The 24,415-nt window shown below is 39.4% G+C and overlaps 1 protein-coding gene across 4 annotated transcripts in view; it reads right to left on the bottom strand.

Annotated features, from left to right (window-relative positions):
* Positions 1-24,415, bottom strand: part of EloA (elongin A) — a 65,431-nt gene that overhangs the window by 1,953 nt on the left and 39,063 nt on the right. For 2 of the 4 annotated variants that reach the window (XM_069828456.1, XM_069828457.1), the window contains one exon: positions 10,171-11,690. In XM_069828456.1, coding sequence (XP_069684557.1) covers positions 11,617-11,690 — 74 coding nt within the window. In that variant the 3' untranslated portion in view covers positions 10,171-11,616. Of the gene's footprint in view, positions 1-5,385; positions 7,151-10,170; positions 11,691-24,415 lie in introns of those variants that run through there. The other 2 variants (XR_011332609.1, XR_011332608.1) reach the window with 2 other exon arrangements.

The raw sequence follows: 24,415 nt of genomic DNA, 5'->3' as shown, positions 1-24,415 counted from the left end.
TGAAATAAATATAGTTAAATAACACTAATACATGTATGCATTAGTCATTCACTGGTAGGGAATGCTTGACAATTAAGTTACAAGTACTAGTACTTTTGTGAAAAACAATCATGAAACTTCACTGGTAATTTGTACGTATGGAGTAGTAAAGTACAACTATAGGAACAGAAACTCTAGTATTTGTAGTACTTACTGGAGATTCACTTGTAATGTATAAGACAATATCTTTGTGGAATAGACCCCAGGTAATTATCAACTGGATATTTTGAAATGTTTGCGCAGTCCCATCCACCTTATTCACTGGATTTATTTGTTCCCAAAACTAAATGCACCACTGACAGGCTGTTATTTTATGATGACATGCTGTAACAAGAGCACTGAATAGAATTCCACACATAGGCTTCTACCATTTCCTTGTAGCTGCTTCACAGTCATAATGTACAATACATATGTGCAGGGTTTGAGCAACTTTGAATAAATAATATTCAGATTCTTCACACATGGAATCATTTCATTTCAGTAACAGTATCATTCTCCATGTCCCACAATGTATAAATTCAGGAAAAAATATATTATCAAAATAGATTCCCAGACTAATTTAAGTATTAGAGCTGCCTTTTTAGTAATACAAAGATAGGCACAACTGGTTTAATGAAGGAGCACAGGAAGCATGGAGATAGTATTCAATTTGACAGCAGGCTAAGTGGACTCTAGGATCTTTCTAAAAGTTTTGGCAACAATAAAAAATCCCACCACCACTTAGGACTGAACCAAGTCCATAGCAAGTTGCTCTACCACATGAGCCACCCGGTCACCTGGTTTACTCTATCTCAAACACTTACTGCAGGACACTCGATTTTCGCAAATTATTTTTTCACGAATTTCTGCTCACTGAATCAGAGAGTTAACATTTTTATAGGTATGTTTCGAATTTTGTTAGTTTTTCCGTTATTTACTTATTTGGCAATCTGTGTTAAATTTTTTTTTACGTGAATAAGGGCCAGTTTGTCCAAGTATTGTTAGAAGACTTAACAACTGTTAAACCTTCAACAGTCTGTTAAATACAGTTTTTCCATTTGTTCAACACCAGTTTGGCTTAACAGATTCTTAACTGTTTGTTAACTTTAAATGTAGGATTTCAGGCCGTTAACTCATTTAACAAACAGTTAAACATGGCGGATAACACCACAGCTGTTCAGACAAAAGTTGTGAAAATAACATGTTATGTTTCTCTTTGAGGAATGTTTAGAGTAAGGGCCGGTTTCACCAAGCTTCAGTAAATCAGTCCAAATGAAACATTAACTAGTAATGAACATTAAAATATTTACACGAGTACGTTTATATGTGCGCTGTCTCCGTAGTCTTCAAGCTGAGCAGCTATATGTGCCTCGTCGCGCTAGTTACGTCATGACTCTTCGATGGAGTAGTCTGTAGCGAGTTGGATTGCCATCCCAGGGGCCCGTGTTCGATTCTCGGCGATAACTTTTTTTTTTATTAACGTAACTAATTTTTATACATGTTACCTTTCTTCATTTTTTTAATTTTGTGTACTGGAACAAATTATTTTTCAACTCTGGCTCCACTACGAGAATTTAAAAAACTCTTGGGAGATCAATTTTCTTCCCGAAATAAAACAAAGATAAACAAACAAATTAAAGAAAAATAAAATAAATACACATGCGGATCTAATACTTCATCCACATGCCACCGACGTCTATCACTGCCTGGCATTTTCGGGGCATTGAATCCACCAGATCGCGGAAATAGTTCTGGTCCTTAGCGAAATCTTTCCAGGTAGCCAGAACCTGATCCCAGAACTGATCTGGATTTTGAGGTGGGATGTCTCGATATTTGTCAATCCTCCTCTTTTTCATGCTTTTCCGGGAACCGTCTTTGAACGTTTATGGCGGTGTGCGTGGGGTGATTATCCTGCTGGAAAATTAAATTTCCATTGGAAAGAAAACGATTATAAATTCCAAGAATCCAGCTCATTCGCTTCTGTTTTAAAGCCAGTGCTATCTTACCGCTAGCTATAATATAATTCTAATAAATGAAAGTTAATATACCAATTAAGTTTTGTTATGTTTGAATACATATTATGTATTAATTTACTAATATTTCTTAGGTACCGGTATGTAGTTATAATAATCACTTTCATGTCTTAAAATAAAACTCAATTGTATGCTACTTAGTTGACTAGTTTCAGCTTTGTCTCAGCCGTTTTTATGATATTCTAACCTATGATCAGTTTCTTCTAAAATTTTGAGTACCAGTACCATGATCTTCGTGACGCGGTATCTTTTGTGAATTTTTGTGTCATTCAAATTTTCAAAATGATCGGTTTTTAAATGGTTAACATTATCTCCATTGGACTCTTAATTTTCGAGCAGTTCCAGATATAACAATTCTGCATCGAAACGTTCCGCATTTTATATTGCAACTAATGAATAATTAAAAATTTAAAGACGGAAATTTCTATTACTAAATTTAATGATAGTTTTACTGGTTCGTTAGGCTAAAGATGCTTGGTGAGATATAAAATTGATTTAATGAACCAGTAAATAAATTAATGAATCATTAAAACCTTAATGCAGCTTTCTGAAACCGGCCATAAGACTGGTAATATATAATTTAAAAGATATTTTGGAGTATTAATATAGGGAAGATAATCTTTATAAGTCAACTGATTATCATACTGATGCTTATTTCGATGCTGAGCTATTATCCATTTAATATTGAGGAAATGTGCGGTCTCAACGTGGCAAGAAATTGAAGTCAGATTTGAATATCCTACAAACAGAAATAGGCCACTTGTTCCAATTCACCAGCTACTATTAACTCTAGATTCTATGTTACTGGCTCTTCAACTATAGCCGATGTCAATAGTGCTTCAAAATACGCAGTGAGTAAATAATAAAATGTTTCAGCAGCAATTGCTTCTTTAGGACTAAATTACATATAATTTATACATGGACCTGAATTAGAGAATTTTATATGATACGGAATTCTCCTCGGGGTTTTGTGTACAGTTGACTACACACACATTCGTGTAATTATTGTCACCTGGTGGTAATAATGCTGAGTTTTTCTAAACAGAAATTCATATTTAGCATTATAAAATATAACCATACTTATAATAATTATTATTATTCAATAGTAGTCAATGCAACTTTCATTTATCAACTCTCTGTACTGTATGAATCTTGGCTACTGTAACAGGTTACGATTTTACACATGTTTCATGACATACTCTACACTACAGAATTTAAATAATAATATCAGCCGATAAGAAGTTGTCTTATATATGCAAAATCATTACCAACTGCTGTTGAGTAGTTAGAATAGTATTAACGACAGTTAAAGTTAAGTGTTGGTTATTTTAAACAAAATTATGTTGGAAAAATGAAAAAAATCTTAACAAAACGTTAAAAATAAACCAGCTGTTAATTTAACATTTGTTAAGCCAAATTAAACATTACTTGGACAAACCGGCCATAAGTCTATTATTTCAGTCCGAGGTATGGATGGTAGTACGAAAACAACATGCAACACTTTTCGACATGCCATGGTCAATGCTTATACACTAATGTTTGTGAAAAGTGCAACACCCAGAAAGAATGGTCCAAACGTCTCCAAACTCAGGAGATGTATAGAACAGTGTACCACCAATAATTGGACGTCTCTTGTGTCACCAGCAAGGTCAGTGTTATGTCTTGCTCATTCAGTGCAGAGCTTCCAAACGAAGTGGAAACGTGAAAGCTAGTGCAGGTATGCCTCGTCGATGTGGAAAAGAGCAATATCAGCACATGAGTTCGAATTGGGCAGAATGGTTGGTCTCCAAGAAACAGGTTTGTCATACCGTGACATTTCGGCTCTTACAGGGCATGCTGCTATGCTGCTAAGACAGTGATGCGTGTGTGGAACCAGTGGATAGAAGAGGATTGTATGCAGAGACGAGCGGGTACTGGACCACGTAATGTGACCACAGCAGGGGATGACCACCATCTTGTCTCCATGGCCGTGACGGACCATACAGCTTTATCCCAGTGTTGAGTCGATGTTGGAGTACTGCAATGGGTGTGGACCTGTCTGTGTCAACGATTCGTCACCGTCTTTTGAGGGCTGGACTAGTAGCTTGCATGCCGTTGCATCGGCTTCCATTGTCCAGAAACCACCAACACCTCAGACAGCAATGGGCACGTGAACATCGTCACTGGCATGCTAAGTGGCAAAATGTAGTGTTTTCGGACGAGTCCCACTTCAACTTGTCCTACAATGATGGCCGCATACATGTTAGACGCAACTGTGGTGAACGCAATCTGAAAGCCTGCATTGTTGAGCGGCATAGCGGACAAACACTTAGTGTGATGGTTTGGGATGGCACTGGATACAATAAGAGATCTCACCTCCTACGTATTCAGGACAATCTGAACAGCAACCGCTACATTAGGAAGGTTTTAGAGCCCGAGGTACTGCCTCCTCTTCAGGCAACTCCACACGTCATATTTCAGCAGGACAATGCCCGGCCACTTGTGGCAAGGATTGTGCAAGCCTTCTTCAAAGAACGAGGGGTATCACTGCTTCCCTGACCTGCAGGTTCACGAGACATGTCGCCCATCGAACATGTCTGGGATATGGTTGGTCAGCAACTTGTTCATCATGGTCCTCCAGCACCCACTCTTGACACTTTGTGGACTCGCATACAAACTGCGTGGAGAGATTCCCCAGGAACATATCAAAGCCCTCTTTGATTCCATGGCACGACGCTCAGAGGCTCTGATTGCAGCGCATGGAGGCTTCACACCATACTGAAATCTCACGGTCACAGAACAGGTACAGTTCTGTAATTCTAATCATTTGTGTATTGTCATGTACCAATTTCATTTCAGTCACATGAATCTTCTTGGTGTTGCAATTTCCACAAACATTAGTGTATCTTAGAAACTATACAACCTAGAACTAAGTGACATATATTATCGTGTAGAGAACATAATTATGCACGAGGTAACATAACAATCACATCCATTGACGACGTCATCACAGCACAAAGAGGAGAAACAACATGGCGCTGTTTACAGCGTCATTTTGTTTTAGTATCAGCTGTAAGTGAGTGGGCGTATTTCGATGATCAAAGTGTCATTTAAAAGGAAATGAAGAGTTCTTTAAGGCATAATAATCGAGACAAATCGATTGATGTACCTAAAATCAATGCCCAACATTGTTGAGAGCATAGGACATATCTTAAAGCCCAAGCATCATAACGGATAAAATGATGGCATGAGTGCAGTGTTTCTGTATCTGTTGAGTCTCATTGTGCATTGTACTGCTGACGTTTACCTTAACAACAATTCTATCAGCGACGTATTCACAAATAAAACTTGCAGATGTCTCTCCAATACAGCCTACCCCATTGTATTTTTTAATGAATATCACCAAGTTGTACATTCATAAATCACAAAATACGATAATGAAACACTCAAAGCAAGTACCTACGAAAATTATTTCATGTTTTATCATGTGAAAAGCATGGCTGCTCAGCTGTGAAAAATGAAAATCTATGTATCACACATGTGCAATGCTTAGGTACATTACACACTTACACAATAAGGAGAAATGTGTAAACGATATGTACCACATTTTCAGCAAGAATACACAACGAAAACAAAGGAATAATGTACTTTGATCAGCAGCCAGGTGGCCTGTCATAGTATACAAATGAACATAGGCCAAATGTTTTTGATATTCAAGTAATACTTTTCTTCATCTAGTGGATCAACAATTGGCTCTCTTCTAACAAAATCCGTACAAAAGAAACCAAATGACCTGGAAATGTACAAAAAATTGCCCAGACATGTTCAAACATTTTTAACAAGAGCCAGAACAGGTCACATTGTCACACAATTGTACCTACTCCGATTTCACCTTTCTGATAATCCTAATTCTCTGTGGTGTAATAATCATGATGAAGATCTGGAACACATTCTTCTATTCTTCTATACTGTCCATCCATAAACCACAAAAGAAGTAAATTAAAATCATCAGTACCAGTTGCAGAAGACACAGCCCTGCAGTATATATTGAATACACCCCAACTCTGGCTACTAGCAACAGGCATCTATAATGAACACCGATCAAAATACTCCTCATTTCTCATGAAAAACAAAAACTGAATAGACTGCAGTGGACTATAGTGGACTTTATGTTGTCAACAAACAGCTGGATACATTAAGAAGATTGACTGATTTTCTTCATCTAGTGCAGTGATTGGCATTTCTCGACTCGCAAGCATGGTGAAGTAGTAAGGCATGATCTCCCTCCCTCCCTCCCCTTAGCCATCACTTGTTCATTCAAAGTTACACAGTGTTTTAGTAAACACGACAGAATCAGTTGTAAAATCAAAAAGAATTCCGCGTATCTCGTTGCTCAGATAAAATTTGCTACATGCAGCTTGACTCCTAATTTTAATGAGTTAATTACAAAATCCGTTCCGTGCCGTGGCATCGTGATCTAAGGCATCCTGCCTAGGACGCGCGTTACGGAATGCGTGCTGGTTCGAGTCCTCATGGAGGAAGAAATTTTCTCATGAAATTTCGACCAGTGTATGGGACCGGTGCCCACACAGCATCGTGATGCCCTTGGGGAGCTACGATACGTAATGAAATCTAGTTAAGCAAACCAGCTATAATGGCTGGGAGGGCGGGGGGGGTCTCAGCGTGATAACCACACGATACCTCCATTCTGGTTGGATGATCGTTCACCTCTGCTTCGGCATGTGGCCATGAGGCCAGCAGCCGGCTGGTCGGTCTTGGCCCTTCGTAGGCTGTAGCGTCATGGATTATTATTAATTACAAATCCATCTTAATGTTTAAATTGCGTATGAAACAACAGAGTAAAAAAATCAAATCATACAAAAATGAAAAATAAATGAACAAAACATATAAACTTAATTGAATTTTTTCTTAGTTTGGGTATGTTCACTATCCATCTCTGCACATGCAAAACTTGCAATAGAAGGTGTTCTGCGACTTCTTCTCTTATACCTCCCTCCTTCCACCTTCTCCATTGCTGTTTTTTGAGGGCTGTATTTTATATGACGTCATCTTCGCCAACCACTAACCTACTGTGTAACTGGCCTTAATACCGGAGAAACCTGTAGGGAATGAGTGTTTTATTACCAATTTTCTTAAAGTGTGTTCCATGTTTAAATTCAAAACTTTTCTTCACGATTTACATGTTTGAATAAAGACTTTTTTTTCAAGATTTATACATTTCAATAAAGACTTTTTTCACGATTTACATATTTAAATAATGATCATTTTTCAGCTTACAGACTCTCCCAGGTTTTACAATTTTACTGATATAAATAACACTCACCCCTTTTGCTGATCGACGGATGAACTAATTGCTAATCGAAAGGCAATCATTTACACAACACATATTTTTTTGTATTACACAATCACACAAAAACTCCACATGTGTAATTCAAAATGAAGACCAGGATTTAAAAGCAAATCTCATCTGGAAATTAACTACATGAAACAATTTTCTTTGACAGCCATAAAGCACATACAACATAGAACTTTGAACGTGCTATGGATGACTGACTAGGAGCGACTGAACTGTTAATATGTAGTAAAAAATAAATGGGGGAGTACACAGATATAACGAAGCCAACAAATCATTAGCCACACACTATATTAATTATTTCCTCAGTCAATAATAACTAAATGATAGAAATACATGAACTCCAAGTGGGGTGTTGTGACAATTTATATTAGATCAGTAAAATTCTCAGAAAACAATATTCATCAGCACTTGCTTCTTAATCAGTACGAATGTTATGGTGAAGCAAATGTGACAATGGTTTTTGTTTTGGACTCAGTATTGACAGTCATCAAAGATTAGATGACTTACAGCTTACATTTGATAAGCTAGTAACTTAATGAGTGAGCAACAGTTATAGAGACTGTAAGCAGAGAGTGAAGAAAGCAACAATATGATCAGGCACAAAATTTTTCGGAAAAATATAGTGGAAAATTTTCTGCGCTAAATTTCCTTTCTCACATCACTAGTTCAAGGTTGCTAATGGATATGGAAGGTGAATAACTGTGAAGAAAAATGAAAGGCATTCAAACACGTAAAATGATATTAAGAAAGGGAGGTATCTCTGAAAAAGTAAAGCAAAAATTCTGTATATAGGACAGTCTAAAAGTTTCTCACCCCCCCCTCCCCAACTTTTACAAATATAACCAGTTTCATAATAATTAGACAATTTATTGATGAACCATTACAAAGAGCATGTATTTATCTAACATATGTCACATTTAGTACTTTGTGTGTCTGCCATTGTTGGTGTGGCATTCAATAATACGTCGAGAGAAACTTTCCACCAAATTCATGGTATAATTTTGGTCGATACCATCCCATTCTTCGTGCACCCTGACGATTAATTGTTCCCTAGTGCGTGGTCTGGGTTGTTTGAAGACACTGTTCTATAGTTGGGCCCACACATACTCAATGATATTTAAATCAGTGCGTTTCCTGGTAAGTCAGTCCAAACACTGTTGAAGTTCTTTTTTATCACTCAATACTCATTTTTGCAGTATGATCTTTTGCCCCATCCTTCATCAAAATGCCCATAGAAGGCTTTGGACATTTGGAGCGATCATCCATAGTTTTCTTGAAAACTGGCAAAATTTTATTTCTGTAATATTCGCCATTGACAGTTTGGTTTTGTGGGATAATGTGCAAGTCCGTTTTTCCATACCGACATATGCTCTCTGTAACCATGATTTTTAGAAAAAATTTTGGAGTAAGGACTGGTGAAATATTGGCAGGATTGTTGGTACAGATTCTTCGATTTTGTCTGTTTGGTTTTGGATTAAGTTCAATGAAACTTACATCCGTAAAAAGAATATGTGCTCGTTTCACACATCCATTTGAGTTATCATCAGTAAAACCTTTCCTCAGCATTCTTCCACAGAATTTTACACGATCAGTGATATTCTTTTACTGAGCTAAGGCTTGACTAGTTCTTTGTATGCAGTTCTATCCCAATCAATAGATTTCACATGGCATCTAACTGTTGTGACCCCAACTTTCTTCCAACGATTTAGGAATTCATCTGAGAAATTCAATTTCTTGACAACATTTTTTATGCCAGTAACTTTATCTTTACTTAGTGCTGTGATCATTTTCTTTGTGCTAGGCATCACATCTTTTCTGGTCTGTGACATCACCCTTTTCTTTTCTTGTTACTTTCTTACTGTGTTTCTGTCCACTTTTAGACGTCAAACAATTTCTTTTATTGGTATCCCATCTGCACAAAGGGCCTGAATTTTTTAACGTAAATATTCCCTTTTGGTGGGAGCCATTATCTGCGAAAAACATGAAGACACCCACTAAGATCGAACATTATCATTCCAGACACTGATAATACAAAATAACAATAAATACGTAAACAAAATATTGCAGAGTGCAAAAGTTTCTCACCCTAATGAGAAATTATTGGTTTATTTTAACTGTATCCTGGGATCGTGCAAATATATGCTGTGCAATTTTTCTTAATCACATGTGAACCTCGGACATGGAAGATGAATTAACAACTAAATTTATGTGCGTTTATTTAGTCACCTCTAAGGACCAGAAATACCAACTTCTCTGAGAGCATACAAAAAATGTACCTTAAAATACACGTCCTGCATATGTGACTGCCACACTCACACTGTGAAAGTGTTGCCGGCCTCAATAATGGTGATCAATACGTCGCACAGTGTAGCCCTCTGTGGGGAATATCGAATGTGAATAGGCAAGAAGATTTGAAAGTGGGCAGCATAGTGGGGTGCAAGAATTGCTTGTGGGGTGAGAAACTTTCGGACTACCCTGTAGTATGTTCATTTCGTGAACTATTTTTCACAATTACTTTCCAAATTACATATACATTAATGACTGCTGCAGGTTTTGATGGTATATTCACAATGAAGGTCTTGTCACATAACACTCGTTTAATCCAGATCATACCGTACAGATTTCTGTATTCATTAAGAAAGAAATGTGCTGAATTACAAACCAAGATGATCGCACCTAAGTTGCGATAAAAGAGAAGGCTGGTCATTGATAAATATCACTTCATTACCAGTCATCATTCAACACTTCCGAAGAAATAATAAATTAACAATGCTATAAAGTTTATTTATATAACCACAGTTTAAAAGTGGGGAATGACAAAATACAGTTACACCATTTTTTTTTTTTTTCCATTTCTTCCCACTTTGCAAGTTCATAATACACATAATACAGTCTGTAACTATACACACTCATCACATTCACAACTTCAATTGGAAGAGCATGCACACAGCAACTAATGGAAACACGAGAATCTGACTGAGTGGTGCTTTCATAGGCACTGAGTGTAGCTGTAATACAACTCTGGAAGAATTATTCAGTCTGCATTATCACAACTAAATAAGCACAGTGACTTGTGTTTCCACTAATTCACACACTGAGACGCTCACCGCAATGACAGTTGACTTTTGTTGCGAGGGTAAATATATTTTCCAATTTGTTTCGAACAAATATCTGATTTAATCTCTCTCTCTCTCTGCATGACCTATAAAGGTCCAAGTAACTGAATACTCAAAGGAATATGTACAAACGGAACTCTACACTACAGGAAAGCTTGATGCTTCATCATAAGAATCCAACCACCCACACAACTTGAATGTCTGTCAAACCCCACATGTTCTGTCAATGTCTCATTTCTTTGGATATAGGTGACAGCCCACATGAAACCAATGTCTCCTGTAACACAGCCTATTGCAATGGAACAATGAAAATAGAATTTGTCTTTTAAAAATTACCATGACTTTTCAGAAGCAAAAATAAATATAATTCAACATTGGTTTCAATGAGAAGCGTACTTTAACTTACTTTATACACAATATTAACAAAAACAAAATACAGACTTTGAAAAGAATTAAAATTCTATAAAATAAGAAGTTTTGCATAATGCAAGCCCAAAACCAAACATTTACCATGGTTTTCATTCTTTCAAACAGAACTTGTAGCAGTTGGTTGTTGAGAAGCACATCCAGTTATTTGGCCAATAGTCACCTGAAGTTTCGACTGAGATGATATTTGAAAACATTGGTATAATCAAGAAATTTTTGTAGAGAGTAGAAAATGCTACAAGAAAATTCAAAAGTAACAGGAAATTTTTCCTAAAAATAGAATAACAAAAGACTGAAAGAATGTAAACCACAGTTCACCTACCACAATTGTTTATAAATTGGTAAATTTGTTTTTGGATTTACATTTAATAAATCTGTTTTCTTACTTTAGTGAATATTATATACGATTCAAGTCTGTAATTGCTCTTTTTTTGTTAGCATTGTGTATCACCACACCAATAAAAACACGCGAAATGAAAGAAACACCGACACGTCGCATCTGCTACCAAGGAACAACCACTGCTGCGAAGCTGCTAAAAGCCAGTCTGATAAAACACACATACCTCGCACGCAAGTATAAAACGACGCATTGTCCAACAGAGAGCAGTAAGGCACAAGCTCTGCTGCATACTTGTGTTGGTCCTCTCTCATTACGTCACACCATTCATTATCGCTTGAAGCTCTTCACTAGTTTCATGGTTTTCTGCATCAGTGGTGCCATCCTGGGTTTTGCCTTGGTAACTGAAATGAAAGCAAATTTATTAAGATTTACAGGAAAGGAGCAATAGTGTTTTCATCTCACTCTACCATACAAGTGTACCAACTGATGCTCTAGCCACTGTTCCCAAGAGTTGAAAATAGAGTAATGGTGAGCTTGGATAGAATATTTTGCATTTATTCACCTATATTGGTTATATATTACACCACTACTACAGCCCTACTACTACTACAGCCCTACTTAAAGTGACTGAGGACATCCGTGAAGCTATGGATAGGGGTGAAGTAACGGCACTAACTCTTCTCGATTTCAGCAATGCCTTTGGTTCCGTTGATATCGACTTGCTTCTTGCAAAGATGAAGGCTTTGCATCTGTCAGACAATACCTTGAGCTGGATGGACTCCTACCTACGGGACTGCCAACAGTGTGTTTCACTTGATAATCAATTCTCCCAATGGCGATGCACAAAGGCAGGAGTGCCGCAAGGCTCTGTATTAGGACCACTACTTTTCTCTATCTACATTAATGACGTATCAAAGAACTTACAGTATTGCCGATATCACCTCTATGCCGATGACCTACAACTTTACATACATTCCAGACCCAATATGATCAATGAATCGATTGACAAGTTAAATTGTGACCTAGCCACTGTCTCCACTTGGGCGGCCAATTTCGGACTCGCACTTAATCCAAGTAAGACTCAAGCCATAATTATTGGACATAAGCGTTTAGTTACCTCCCTTAATAACAGTAATCTTTCAGTTGTTACCCTTAACAACACGCTAATCCCTTATTCATCTGTCGTAAAAAATCTTGGCTTCTTTTTTGATAATAATCTAAGTTGGAATTTTCAAGTTAAAGAAACGATAAAAAAAATCTGTTCCTCCATTCACTGTTTGAGTCGCTTGAGATATTTCTTGCCCCAGCAACTAAAACTTACCCTAGTACAAACCCTAGTAATGCCGCACTTCGATTATTGTGACATTTTGTTAAGTGACCTAAGTTCTGAACTGTCAGTCAAGTTACAGTGAGCTCAGAATATGTGCGTCAGATACATGTGCAACATCCGACGATATGATCACATATCACCTTCCTTCGCAAGTCTTTCGTGGCTCCGACTTAAAGAACGCAGAACTTTACACTCTTTGTCTTTACTCTTTCGAATTCTGCACACCTTAACACCAAATTACCTTTCTTCTCGTTTCTCTTATCTATACTCTAACCATGACGTAAATACCAGATCACTTATCTGTGGCATGCTAAGTATACCTCTTCATAGAACATTTGTTATTCATCATCTTTTACAATATCCACCTCGCGTCAATGGAATTCCTTGTCACAAAGTATTAGGGGCTGCAAGACAACAAACATCTTTAAGAACAGCTTAAAAGATAACCTTATTAGCATTTCACTCCAATCATACTGATTTAAACTATCACTGACTACATTCTTACTTTTTTCTTTAGACATCATCCTGATTGTGCTGTATTTTCAAAATTGTCTCATAATAATCTCTTTCTATTATCTAATATTATTTGAAATATATTAACATTCTATGTATTTTAGTTTAATTCTGCTACACAGTTTATTTCAGTGTTTAATTAATAGTTCTTAGTATTTTGTTGTTTAATTCGTAAATAACTCTTGTATACATGTAACTCTCATCTAAATCAAATTGTTGAATTCTTTGTAAGTTCATGCATATGTATATACACTTTTTGCTGGTTGAGTGGAAGAGAAGGCCTTACGGCCTTAACTCTGCCAGCTAAAATAAATCATTATTATTATTATTATTATTATTATTATTATTATATTTACAAAAGAAAGAATAATTTACATGTAATAGATCTACTAAATGAACCTAAAGGCTTTACTCCTAATTTGATGAAAGACACATACAATTCTCATCTCTCTTGACAGCAACAAATTTTTTTAATAAATTACTTAAAAACTTTAGGCCTTTATCAACTCCACTGTTATCTACCATAGATGAAACTGATGACAGCAAGATGATATTTGGTGAGATGAGTCAGGCACTTTACAATTCAGGTAATCTTCGGAAGAAAACCAACCAGATAATCAGTCAAATTGGAACTTAAATCAATGTACCCTGGTCCAGAGGCAAAAGCAGCAACCACTATATCATCAAGGATGAAAATCGCTTAAAATACTCCAATGGTAACCCTTATGGTCATAGCTAATGTAACATTCAGTTCAACAATTCGATCCCAGCAACAACTAATATTTTATATTGTGTACCTGCATAGAATTGGAATATATCAGTCCCCTAACTGCCCATTGTGCAACTCAAACCAAGAAATGGATTCGGAACACCTCAAAATCTGTGCTTCATTGGCTGGTCATGATAATATCTTTGAAAAATATTGGAGTGCAAAGGTCAAATGACTTTATTGTCAAACGCCTGGCATTAGAAAACAACAAACAACAACAACATATTGCTGTTGTTGTTGTTCAGTCAACTGCCTCAAGACAGGTCTGAACTTCACAAGTGATACTAACAAGGCATCACTTATGGCGCAACTAGACCAGGAGATAATGGGGTAGGGTGGCCAGTTTCTTTCCCCCTACATTGCATACTTTGCCGTTTAGCTACATGTTACACTAATCAGATTTCAGATCTATACAAACATGCCATGCTTATTTACTTATTTACCACATCTCATCTTAATGTTGGGAGGTGTTTTTTAAACAGTTCACTCAAATTTCTGAAATAGTGTATTTTCCTCCTGGACCTCTCGCATATTATGTTGGTAATTACTAATTAGTATGATTTAATATCACAATGTATTTTGTCTGACAACATGAAATTCATTGCTTTGACTAAACAATTTACGATTCATGAGATCTAACCTAAAAATGTATTTTGTTTGATCATGTGCAATGATTAGTACGAATTCTGGAAACAGAATACCACTTTAAAATGTGTAGCCTACGTCTCCTAACAATTTTGCTATATTCGCGTTATAATTGCTGTCTCTATACACACAATTTCTTTTTTAACATCTTCTTTCTTCAGTACATTTTTTTTTTATTCCAATGGATACCATCCCATTGTGGAATTCTGGGAAACGAGAATGTGGATGCTTCAGCAAAGAAGGGCAGCACTGCTACTTATAGACCTGTTACTATATCTACGTATTACTCTGTGAAAAGATTCATTAAATCTACATACTTAGATTTCAACAAACAAAATTTGGTAACACAATCTCAAGGGAAAAAATGGAACACTCTACATCATAATCGATAGTTAATTCCCGATTTACCACGAAAATCGTCTGTAGCTGCATTTAGATTGGCAACAGGCCATGATTGTTTGGCCAAACACCTGCATGGAATTGGAATATATCAGTCCCCTAACTGCCCATTGTGCAACTCAAACCAAGAAATGGATTCGGAACACCTCAAAATCTGTGCTTCAGTAGCTGACCATGATAATATCTTTGAAAAATATTGGAGTGCAAGAGGTCAAATGACTTTATTGTCAAACACCTAGCATTAGAAAACAACATTTTTTTTTTTTTTTAGTCAACTGTCTGAAGACAGGTCTGGACCCCACAAGTAACACCATCAAGGCATCACTCATGAGGCAACTAGCCCAAGAGATAATGGGGTACAGTGGCCAGTTCCTTTCCCCCCTCTTCAGTACATTATAGCCCTATATATTAACTACCTCACGTAACCTCGTGAAGCACTTTCTTTCTTGGAGAAGTCGCTACCATGCTATTTCCTCTTTTTGACATTTTAATACAAATTTGAACACGAAAGAAATTCATTAAAATATTGTGACAGCGACGTGAGATTCGAACTCACGACCAGCATCCCGCAAGAGAGAAAATCGCGCGGAGCACTTTGGAATGGCGCGCGGGCTTCACAGGGAAAGGGGAAAGGGGCCTACACGCGAGGGGAGGCTGCGCGCGCAGTTGCTACTTAACGCAGTGAATGTGGAACGACCTTCCCGACTATTCCAGAAGTCCGTCGAAGTGGAGATATCGAGATAATTCTCTACACACCTGTAGAAATTTCTCGCAACTATGATTTTGCTATAAAAGAAGAAGCGCCAGCGAACTCGAGCAGAGTTTTCAGTTATTCAGTCAGTGAGTAAGCCAGAGCAAGCAAGCCAGACTTGTGTGCCGGAGTTCGACTCGAGTGTGCGTCCGCATCTGCGTCAGCATCCGAAGGCCTGAGTTCGAGTGCAGTGGACCGCAGTTGGAGGGACCTGAGTTCGAGTGCAGTGGACCGCAGTTGGAGGGACCCGAGTTCGAGTACAGTGAACTGTCTCTGAAGGTCTGTGGTTCGAGATACTGTGAACTCGAGTGACTGAGATAGAAGAACTGTGAACTGAGAACTGGTAGTTCTGATTTGTAAATAGTACTGTGTAAATATTAGTTAAGATTAACAGTTCATTGTTGTGCGTAATAGTCCAAGTAAGTTGTCATTGTCGTCGGTGGAGTGCTATAACGAATACTGTGTTGAGTGAAGATCCAATTGTTGACGAGAGCGTTTAAGGTGGATTGTAGAAAGGAATTATTGTGGCGAATAAATTACTTTGTTGTAACTAATAAAATTCACATTGGTGTCAGAATCGGGACATTATCGACAATGGAGAACATACAGCAGATCCTGCAAGCCATCGCAGAAATGAAAGCAGAAATGAACATGCACATTAGTGAAGTAAAAGATAACATGAACAAGCACATCAGTGAGGTTAAGAACGACATAAGTGATGTTAAAACGGAGATGAAAAGTGACACAAGTGAAGTGAAAGGCGACATAAGTGGAGTGAAGGGCGACATAAGCGGAGTGAAAGGCGACATAAGCGGAGTGAAAGGCGACATAAGCGGAGTAAAAGATGACGTCACTACGCAAATTGAAAGCGTTTCAGCCCACGTAGATGGAATTGTCGCCATCGTGAAAGACGAACTCAAAGCCGATCTTGACAACCTAAACAAGAATTTTACAACTATAAACGAGACAGTAACCGAATTGAGACAGGAGGTAGACCATTTCGACGGCAAAATCCGTGATCTCGAGCGTCGTCAAGAGCAGACGACAGAGTTGCCGGACAAGACGAGTGAGATGATGGATAAACACGCTGAGGAACACAAGCACATTCTCGCGTTGGTGGATCGCCAGGCTAGAGAACATAAACAGATAGTTGCCGAGGAGGTTCGACGTGCCATGCAAGAAGCGGCCACAGAGTTGAGGACTCCATATAGTGCCCCTGCGGAACCATCGGCTTCAGCCAGACATCACAACGTCAAGACGCCGAAGTTCGACGGTACGACGTCTTGGGCGATATTCCGTCGCCAGTTCGAGGCCATCGCAGAGCACAATGGGTGGACGCCAGCAGAGAAAACTACTCAGCTGCTGGCCGCGCTTCAGGGACAGGCGTCGGAGATTCTTCACAGCGTTCCAGAAGATGGGACAGCCACTGAGATAATGGCGGCCTTGGAGGGACGTTATGGTGACCATCAACTTGTTGCAGCATTCAGGACCCAACTGAAAACGAGGGTCCAACAGTCAGGCGAGTCCCTGCAAGAATTCGCGATGGCGGTGGAACAACTGGCCCATAAGGCGCTCAGGGGCCTACCTAATGACTTCATCGCTGGAGAGGCGGCCTACACCTTCGGCAGCGGAGTTCGAGACCCGGAAATAAGACAACAGCTACTCCTGGCAGAGCATCGCACTATCAACGCAGCTCTGGCGGCGGCCCTCAGGATGGAGGCGGCCAAGTCGGCGGCGGGAGTCTCAACACCGCACTGGATCAGGAGCGTCACGGCGACGGATGCTGGGGGGCGCCAACCGAAGCCACCCGAGCGGCAGTCAACGGAGTGGCGGAGACGACGGGCGCCCACCTGCTGGTCCTGTGGCAAACCGGGACACTTGAGAAGGGACTGTGACCAATCCGGCCACAGGCAGGAGAGAGAGGTGGCCGACGTCGAGGAGCGCCAGCAGTCAACGGAGCGGCGGAGACGACGGGCGCCCACCTGCTGGTCCTGTGGCAAACCGGGACACTTGAGAAGGGACTGTGACCAATCCGGCCACAGGCAGGAGAGAGAGGTGGCCGACGTCGAGGAGCGCCAGCAGACAACGGAGCGGCGGAAACGACGGGCGCCCACCTGCTGGTCCTGCGGCAGACCGGGACACCTGAGAAGGGACTGTGACCGATCCGGTCACAGGCAGGAGAGAGAGGTGGCCGACGTCGAGGAGCGCCAACAGTCAACGGAGCGGCGGAGACGACGGGCGCCCATCTGCTGGTCCTGCGACCGCTCTGGCCACCGGCCGGAGAGAGAGGTGGCTGGCACCGAGAGGAGTCAACAGTCGCCTGAGCAACGGGGACGACGGGTGCCCACCTGCTGGTCCTGCGGTGAACCTGGGCACTTGCGGAGGAGTTGCGACCGACCTGGCTACAGTCAGGAGACAGAGGGGGCCGATGCTCGGAGGAGCACGTCGGCGCCGTCATCACCGTCCCCTCGGCTCGTCCTGAAACCGGTCGACAGAAGGTGCGACGATGGGCTGATTGCTGAAGGACGGATAAAAGGCCGTCCATGCAGAGTACTGGTGGACACCGGGGCGATGCTCACTATCGCCAGACCAGACGTCGTGCGGGGCCTACTTGGGAGGACGCCGCTGCGCCAATACGAGCTACGGACTGCTTCAGGCGAGAGCTTGCCCATCCAGAGAGAGGTCTTCCTGGACCTGACCTTGGGGAAGAGGAAACTGGAGATGTGGGTGTTCGTCGCCAACATCACCGAGGACGTCGTCCTGGGACTCGACGCCATGCGGTTACTCGATGCGACGGTGGACGTCTGGCGCCGTATACTCCGTCTTGGTCGGGATGAAGTGTTCCTGATGGACGCCGAGGACCAACCCGTGGCCAGCGAGCTCTCCTTGGAGGGCCAAGTGGAAAAGCAAGATGGCGCCCACGCAGTACGAGTATTGCTGCCCAGCCAAGCCAAGGATGGGGTGGCACCACCATAAGGAGGGAGCAGCCGGAGGACCCCAAACGTTGGACCGACTAGTAGCCTACCAAGGGACTGCCCGAGACGAGCAGTCCTAAGGAGGGAGCAATGTGACAGCGACGTGAGATTCGAACTCACGACCAGCGTCCCGCAAGAGAGAAAATCGCGCGGAGCACTTTGGAATGGCGCGCGGGCTTCACAGGGAAAGGGGAAAGGGGCCTACACGCGAGGGGAGGCTGCGCGCGCAGCTGCTACTTAACGCAGTGAATGTGGAACGACCTTCCCGACTATTCCAGAAGTCCGTCGAAGTGGAGATATCGAGATAATTCTCTACACACCTGTAGAAATTTCTCGCAACTATGATTTTGCTATAAAAGAAGAAGCGCCAGCGAACTCGAGCAGAGTTTTCAGTTATTCAGTCAGTGAGTAAGCCAGAGCAAGCAAGCCAGACTTGTGTGCCGGAGTTCGACTCGAGTGTGCATCCGCATCTGCGTCAGCATCCGAAGGCCTGAGTTCGAGTGCAGTGGACCGCAGTTGGAGGGACCTGAGTTCGAGTGCAGTGGACCGCAGTTGGAGGGACCCGAGTTCGAGTACAGTGAACTGTCTCTGAAGGTCTGTGGTTCGAGATACTGTGAACTCGAGTGACTGAGATAGAAGAACTGTGAACTGAGAACTGGTAGTTCTGATTTGTAAATAGTACTGTGTAAATATTAGTTAAGATTAACAGTTCATTGTTGTGCGTAATAGTCCAAGTAAGTTGTCATTGTCGTCGGTGGAGTGCTATAACGAATACTGTGTTGAGTGAAGATCCAATTGTTGACGAGAGCGTTTAAGGTGGATTGTAGAAAGGAATTATTGTGGCGAATAAATTACTTTGTTGTAACTAATAAAATTCACAATATGAAATATACTTGTGTCCAAGCCATGTGCTTGTTTCATACTAAGCAAGTCTATAAGTTTTACATATATATCTTATTTAATTACACTTATCTGAAGATAGTGTTGAATTGAAATCATAACACAACTGAATTATACAGAGCTTTCATTTCAAAACTTCCCAGTCTAAATAACTAATTATTTAAACTGAATTCAATTTAAACAAAAAACACGACAATTTAGCTATTGAGGGAGAAGTCTGATACTAAGCTTAATTGTATTTTAGATTTCACTCCCCAACCCCCAGCCATCCTCCTTTAGAAATTTCAAATGGCACCCCTATATTTTTATACTTAAATATGAAAGAGCACTCAATTGTTTATACATCTCAATCATTTATTTCACATCTTTTGTTTTATATCATTGCCTGGTAATATAGGCACCGACTTTTGAAATTCTTGGGGCATGCTCATGTTTAGACCTCGGATTTTTAGGCTCGAATAGAATAGATTGCAACAATTTCATGTAAAAATCCCTAAATGCATGCAACACAAGAAACTTTCGAGCAATGATATTGCCTAAAACTAGATGCATTAAAGAACGTATGTTTCAACTTACACTAAACGAGCCTAAAAATCCGAGGTCCATGTTATAAACTGCGCTGCCTATATTTATAAATTCGTAATATAATTTTGTGTCCCACACCGTAGCATCGTGGTCTAAGGCATCCTGCATTATGGAATGCGCGCTGGTTCGTGGGGAAAGACATTTTCTCATGAAATTTCTGCCAGTATATAGGACCGGTGCCCACCCAGCATCGTAATGCAGTTGAGGAGCTACGATAGGTAGCAAAATGTGATTATGAAAGCAAACTGTAATGGCTGGAGGGATCATCATGCTAACCACACGATATTTCTATTCTAGTTGGGTGATCATCAATCTCTACTTCGGCATGTGGATGTGAGGTCAGCAGCCGGCTGGTCAGTCTGGGATCTTAAAGGGCTGTAGCGCCATGGATTATTATTTATTGATATAATTTTGTTATGAAAATATGGAATAAATACTTACAAACATTATACAGGTCTAATCACTCACCTACGATGATAAAACCTGGAAAGTGTTTCTCCTGACAGCTGTTTTACTGATGAACTCGTTGATTATTCCATCGCTGTTAAGTGTACGCCGTCAAAATTGTGACCATAATATAGAAATAACATAACTATTATCTCCTAAGCCTAGCAAAACTGTTCCATTTTTACAAGATATGACAGAGTTTCAGGTGTAAATCGGGTTTTCAAGTTTGTTATTGTTTGATCCACTACATCATAATATAAATCGCGGAACCTTTCCTGAATGTTTCACTTCCTAATCTTAAAGGGATCTTTCTTGGTCGTAAAAGTTTAGGGGAGATTAATTGCAGTATATGAGAGTTTTTATTAGCATCTTTCCAAAGTAACAAAAATGCATCAGTATTTCTGGCTCCTTTTATAGAAGACAAAATAGTATCTACAGAAGTACAAGCTAGGCGATAATTTAGTGAAACTTTATGAATAATTGTCACAAGTTATTATAATAATAATAATAATAATAATAATAATAATAATAATAATAATAATAATGATAATAATAATAATAATAATAATAATAATAATAATAATAATAATACTTACTTACAAATGGCTTTTAAGGAACCCGAAGGTTCATTGCCGCCCTCACATAAGCCCGCCAGCGGTCCCTATCCTGTGCAAGATTAATCCAGTCTCTATCATCATACCCCACCTCCCTCAAATCCATTTTAATATTATCCTCCCATCTACGTCTCGGCCTCCCTAAAGGTCTTTTTCCCTCCGGTCTCCCAACTAACACTCTATATGTATTTCTGGATTCGCCCATACATGCTACATGCCCTGCCCATCTCAAACGTCTGGATTTAATGTTCCTAATTATGTCAGGTGAACAATACAATGCGTGCAGTTCTGTGTTGTGTAACTTTCTCCATTCTCCTGTAACTTCATCCCGCTTAGCCCCAAATATTTTCCTAAGCACCTTATTCTCAAACACCCTTAACCTATGTTCCTCTCTCAGAGTGAGAGTCCAAGTTTCACAGCCATACAGAAGAACCGGTAATATAACTGTTTTATAAATTCTAACTTTCAGATTTTTGGACAGCAGACTGTATGATAAGAGCTTCTCAACCGAATAGTAACACGCATTTCCCATATTTATTCTGCGTTTAATTTCCTCCCGAGTGTCATTTATATTTGTTACTGTTGCTCCAAGATATTTGAATTTTTCCACCTCCTCGAAGGAATAATAATAATAATAATAATAATAATAATAATAATAATAATAATAAATTGCATCGAAGTGTGCTGATAGATGAACATAAGGCTCACTGTGTCCTGAAGGTTTTAGCAGGAACCATGTTTTATACAAGTTCATCACTTGGTTCCATTAGAAACAAAACAGGAGAGTTCACAATAGAACCCAAGGCCCAGGAAAGCCAAAGTTCAGCCAAGTGCTAGAAAAGTCATATATATCTCGTATTTTTCATAAAGAGGGCATACTGTATGATTACGTTGTGACAGGTCAACTTATGGTAACTGCAGATTACTATTGTGATGTATTGAAAAATCGCCAAGAAGTGACCAAATCTTACCATGACAGGATGGATCTTACACGAGGGCAATGTACCTGCTTGTTGAGCCTGTCCAACTCAAGACATCATCAAAGAACTGGGCACTGGGGTCATGCCTCCGGACCTCGCACCTTGCGATTTTCACCACTTCCCGGAATGAAAAAGAAGCCCTGCGGTCGCCATTTTCAAAGTATTAGAGAACTAAACTATATTGTCATGGGTATCCTGAACAGGCTCTCAAAAAAGAAGTTCAGTAGGTGTTTTGAACAATGGATAAATACTTGGAATAGTTGTATTTAATCAGAGGGGGAATACTTCGAAAGTAGTTGTTCTCTAATGGCTGCAATTTGGGATCGTTTAACCCATTTTGCTTCTTGCTTTCCAACAAAGTTGAGAAAAGTTTTTATTTTGTTGTGCTTCCTTGTTCAGTGCAGTGCATGTGAATAGATGTTCTCTTCCCATAGATGAACCTGGTAAGTTGCATAAGGGGCATTCTTCAGTATTAAGGATTTCAATTTTGCAGAGATGTGCTGCAAGGCAGTCATGACCAGTATTCAATCTGAAGGCAACAACAGCTTCTTGTCTTGGTTTTAAGCTATATGTTTTCCAAAGTTTGTTGATATTTGCCCATTTTTTCCCTTGTGATTGCTGAGCAATTTTATGGAGTATTTCTGCTTCTGATTTGGTTTTAATTTTGATGCCTAATGTTGTTGCTGTTGTTGTTGTTGTTTTCTAATGCCAGGCGTTTGACAATAAAGTCATTTGACCTCTTGCACTCCAATATTTTTCAAAGATATTATCATGACCAGCCAATGAAGCACAGCTTTTGAGGTGTTCCGAATCCATTTCTTGGTTTGAGTTGCACAATGGGCAGTTAGGGGACTGATATATTCCAATTCTATGCAGGTGTTTAGCCAAACAATCATGGCCTGTTGTCAATCTAAATGCAGCTACAGACGATTTTCGTGGTAAATCGGGAATTAACTGTGGATTTTGATGCAGAGAGTTCCATTTTTTCCCTTGGGATTGTGTTATCAAATTTTGTTTGTTGAAGTCTAAGTATGTAGATTTAATAAATCTCTTCACAGAGTAATATGTAGATTTAGTAACATGTCTGTAACTAGCAGTGCTGCCCTTCTTTGCTAGAGCATCCGCATTCTCGTTTCCCAGGATTCCACAATGGGATGGTATCCATTGGAATACAATTCTTTTATTGAGTGATATTAATTGAGAGAGCATTTTAGTTGTTTCTGCTGTTTGAGATGAAGGTGTGTGTTTAGAGATGATTGATAGAATAGCTGCTTTGGAGTCTGACAATATAACTGCATTCCTAAATTTATTGATGTGGCATAGAAGATTCCTCAGACTTTCACTTATTGCAATGATTTCTCCATCAAAACTTATTGTTCCATATCCAAGTGATCTATAAAGTGAGAAGAGACAGCACGTAACACCTGCACCGGCACCTTTTTCTCTGGAGATCAAGGATCCGTCTGTGTATAAATGAAGCCAGTTTTGTGGAGGGTACCTAATATTAACTGTCTCTAAAGACAATTGTTTCAGTATTTCAGTGTTTACTTCTGATTTCAGTATTTCTTCTGTTAATATTCTATATTTAATAGAGTTAACGGGTTTGGTTTAATTTGTAAGTTTTCTATTAAATTCGGGATATTGATTTTTTGTTTTAATTCTTGAACAATGGATATGAAACTTTTTTGAGTTTTCAATCTACAGAGAGGACTGTATGAATGCCAATTGTTTCCTGGTAATCTGATAAGTTTTTCATATTGAATCAGTGCTTTTTCTTCTATTGTCATTTTGATACTGTTAATATTAGTGAGGAATCTCACAGAATCTATTGGAGTTGTTTTGATTCCACCAGTAATGAGCCTGAGAGCTTGGTTTTGAACATATTCTATGTCGTTTATGAAAGGTGAAGTAATTAAAATTTCTCCGCAGTATGTCAGCACTGGCTGTATAAACATTTTGTATGCAGTGTTCAAAGTAGGCCTAATGTGTGCGAACTCAAAACTTTGTTTTCTCTATGCAGTTTTGTGCCTTTTTTTTTTTTGCTAATTCATCAGCAATTTCATTCCTACTTATGCCCACTTATGGGAGAATACTTCGAAAGTTTGTAAGTGAATTTGAAGGGAAATAAAGTGTTTATATATTAGTAGTAAAATTAGTTCGATCTTATATTAAAAACCGAATTACCAACAAATATGCAGAAAACATACTATAAAATAAA

Source organism: Periplaneta americana, chromosome 6, assembly GCF_040183065.1.
Source record: "Periplaneta americana isolate PAMFEO1 chromosome 6, P.americana_PAMFEO1_priV1, whole genome shotgun sequence".
Lineage (NCBI taxonomy): Eukaryota > Metazoa > Arthropoda > Insecta > Blattodea > Blattidae > Periplaneta > Periplaneta americana.
Note: the sequence above shows the minus strand (reverse complement) of the source record. Positions and strands in the feature narration are given on the sequence as shown.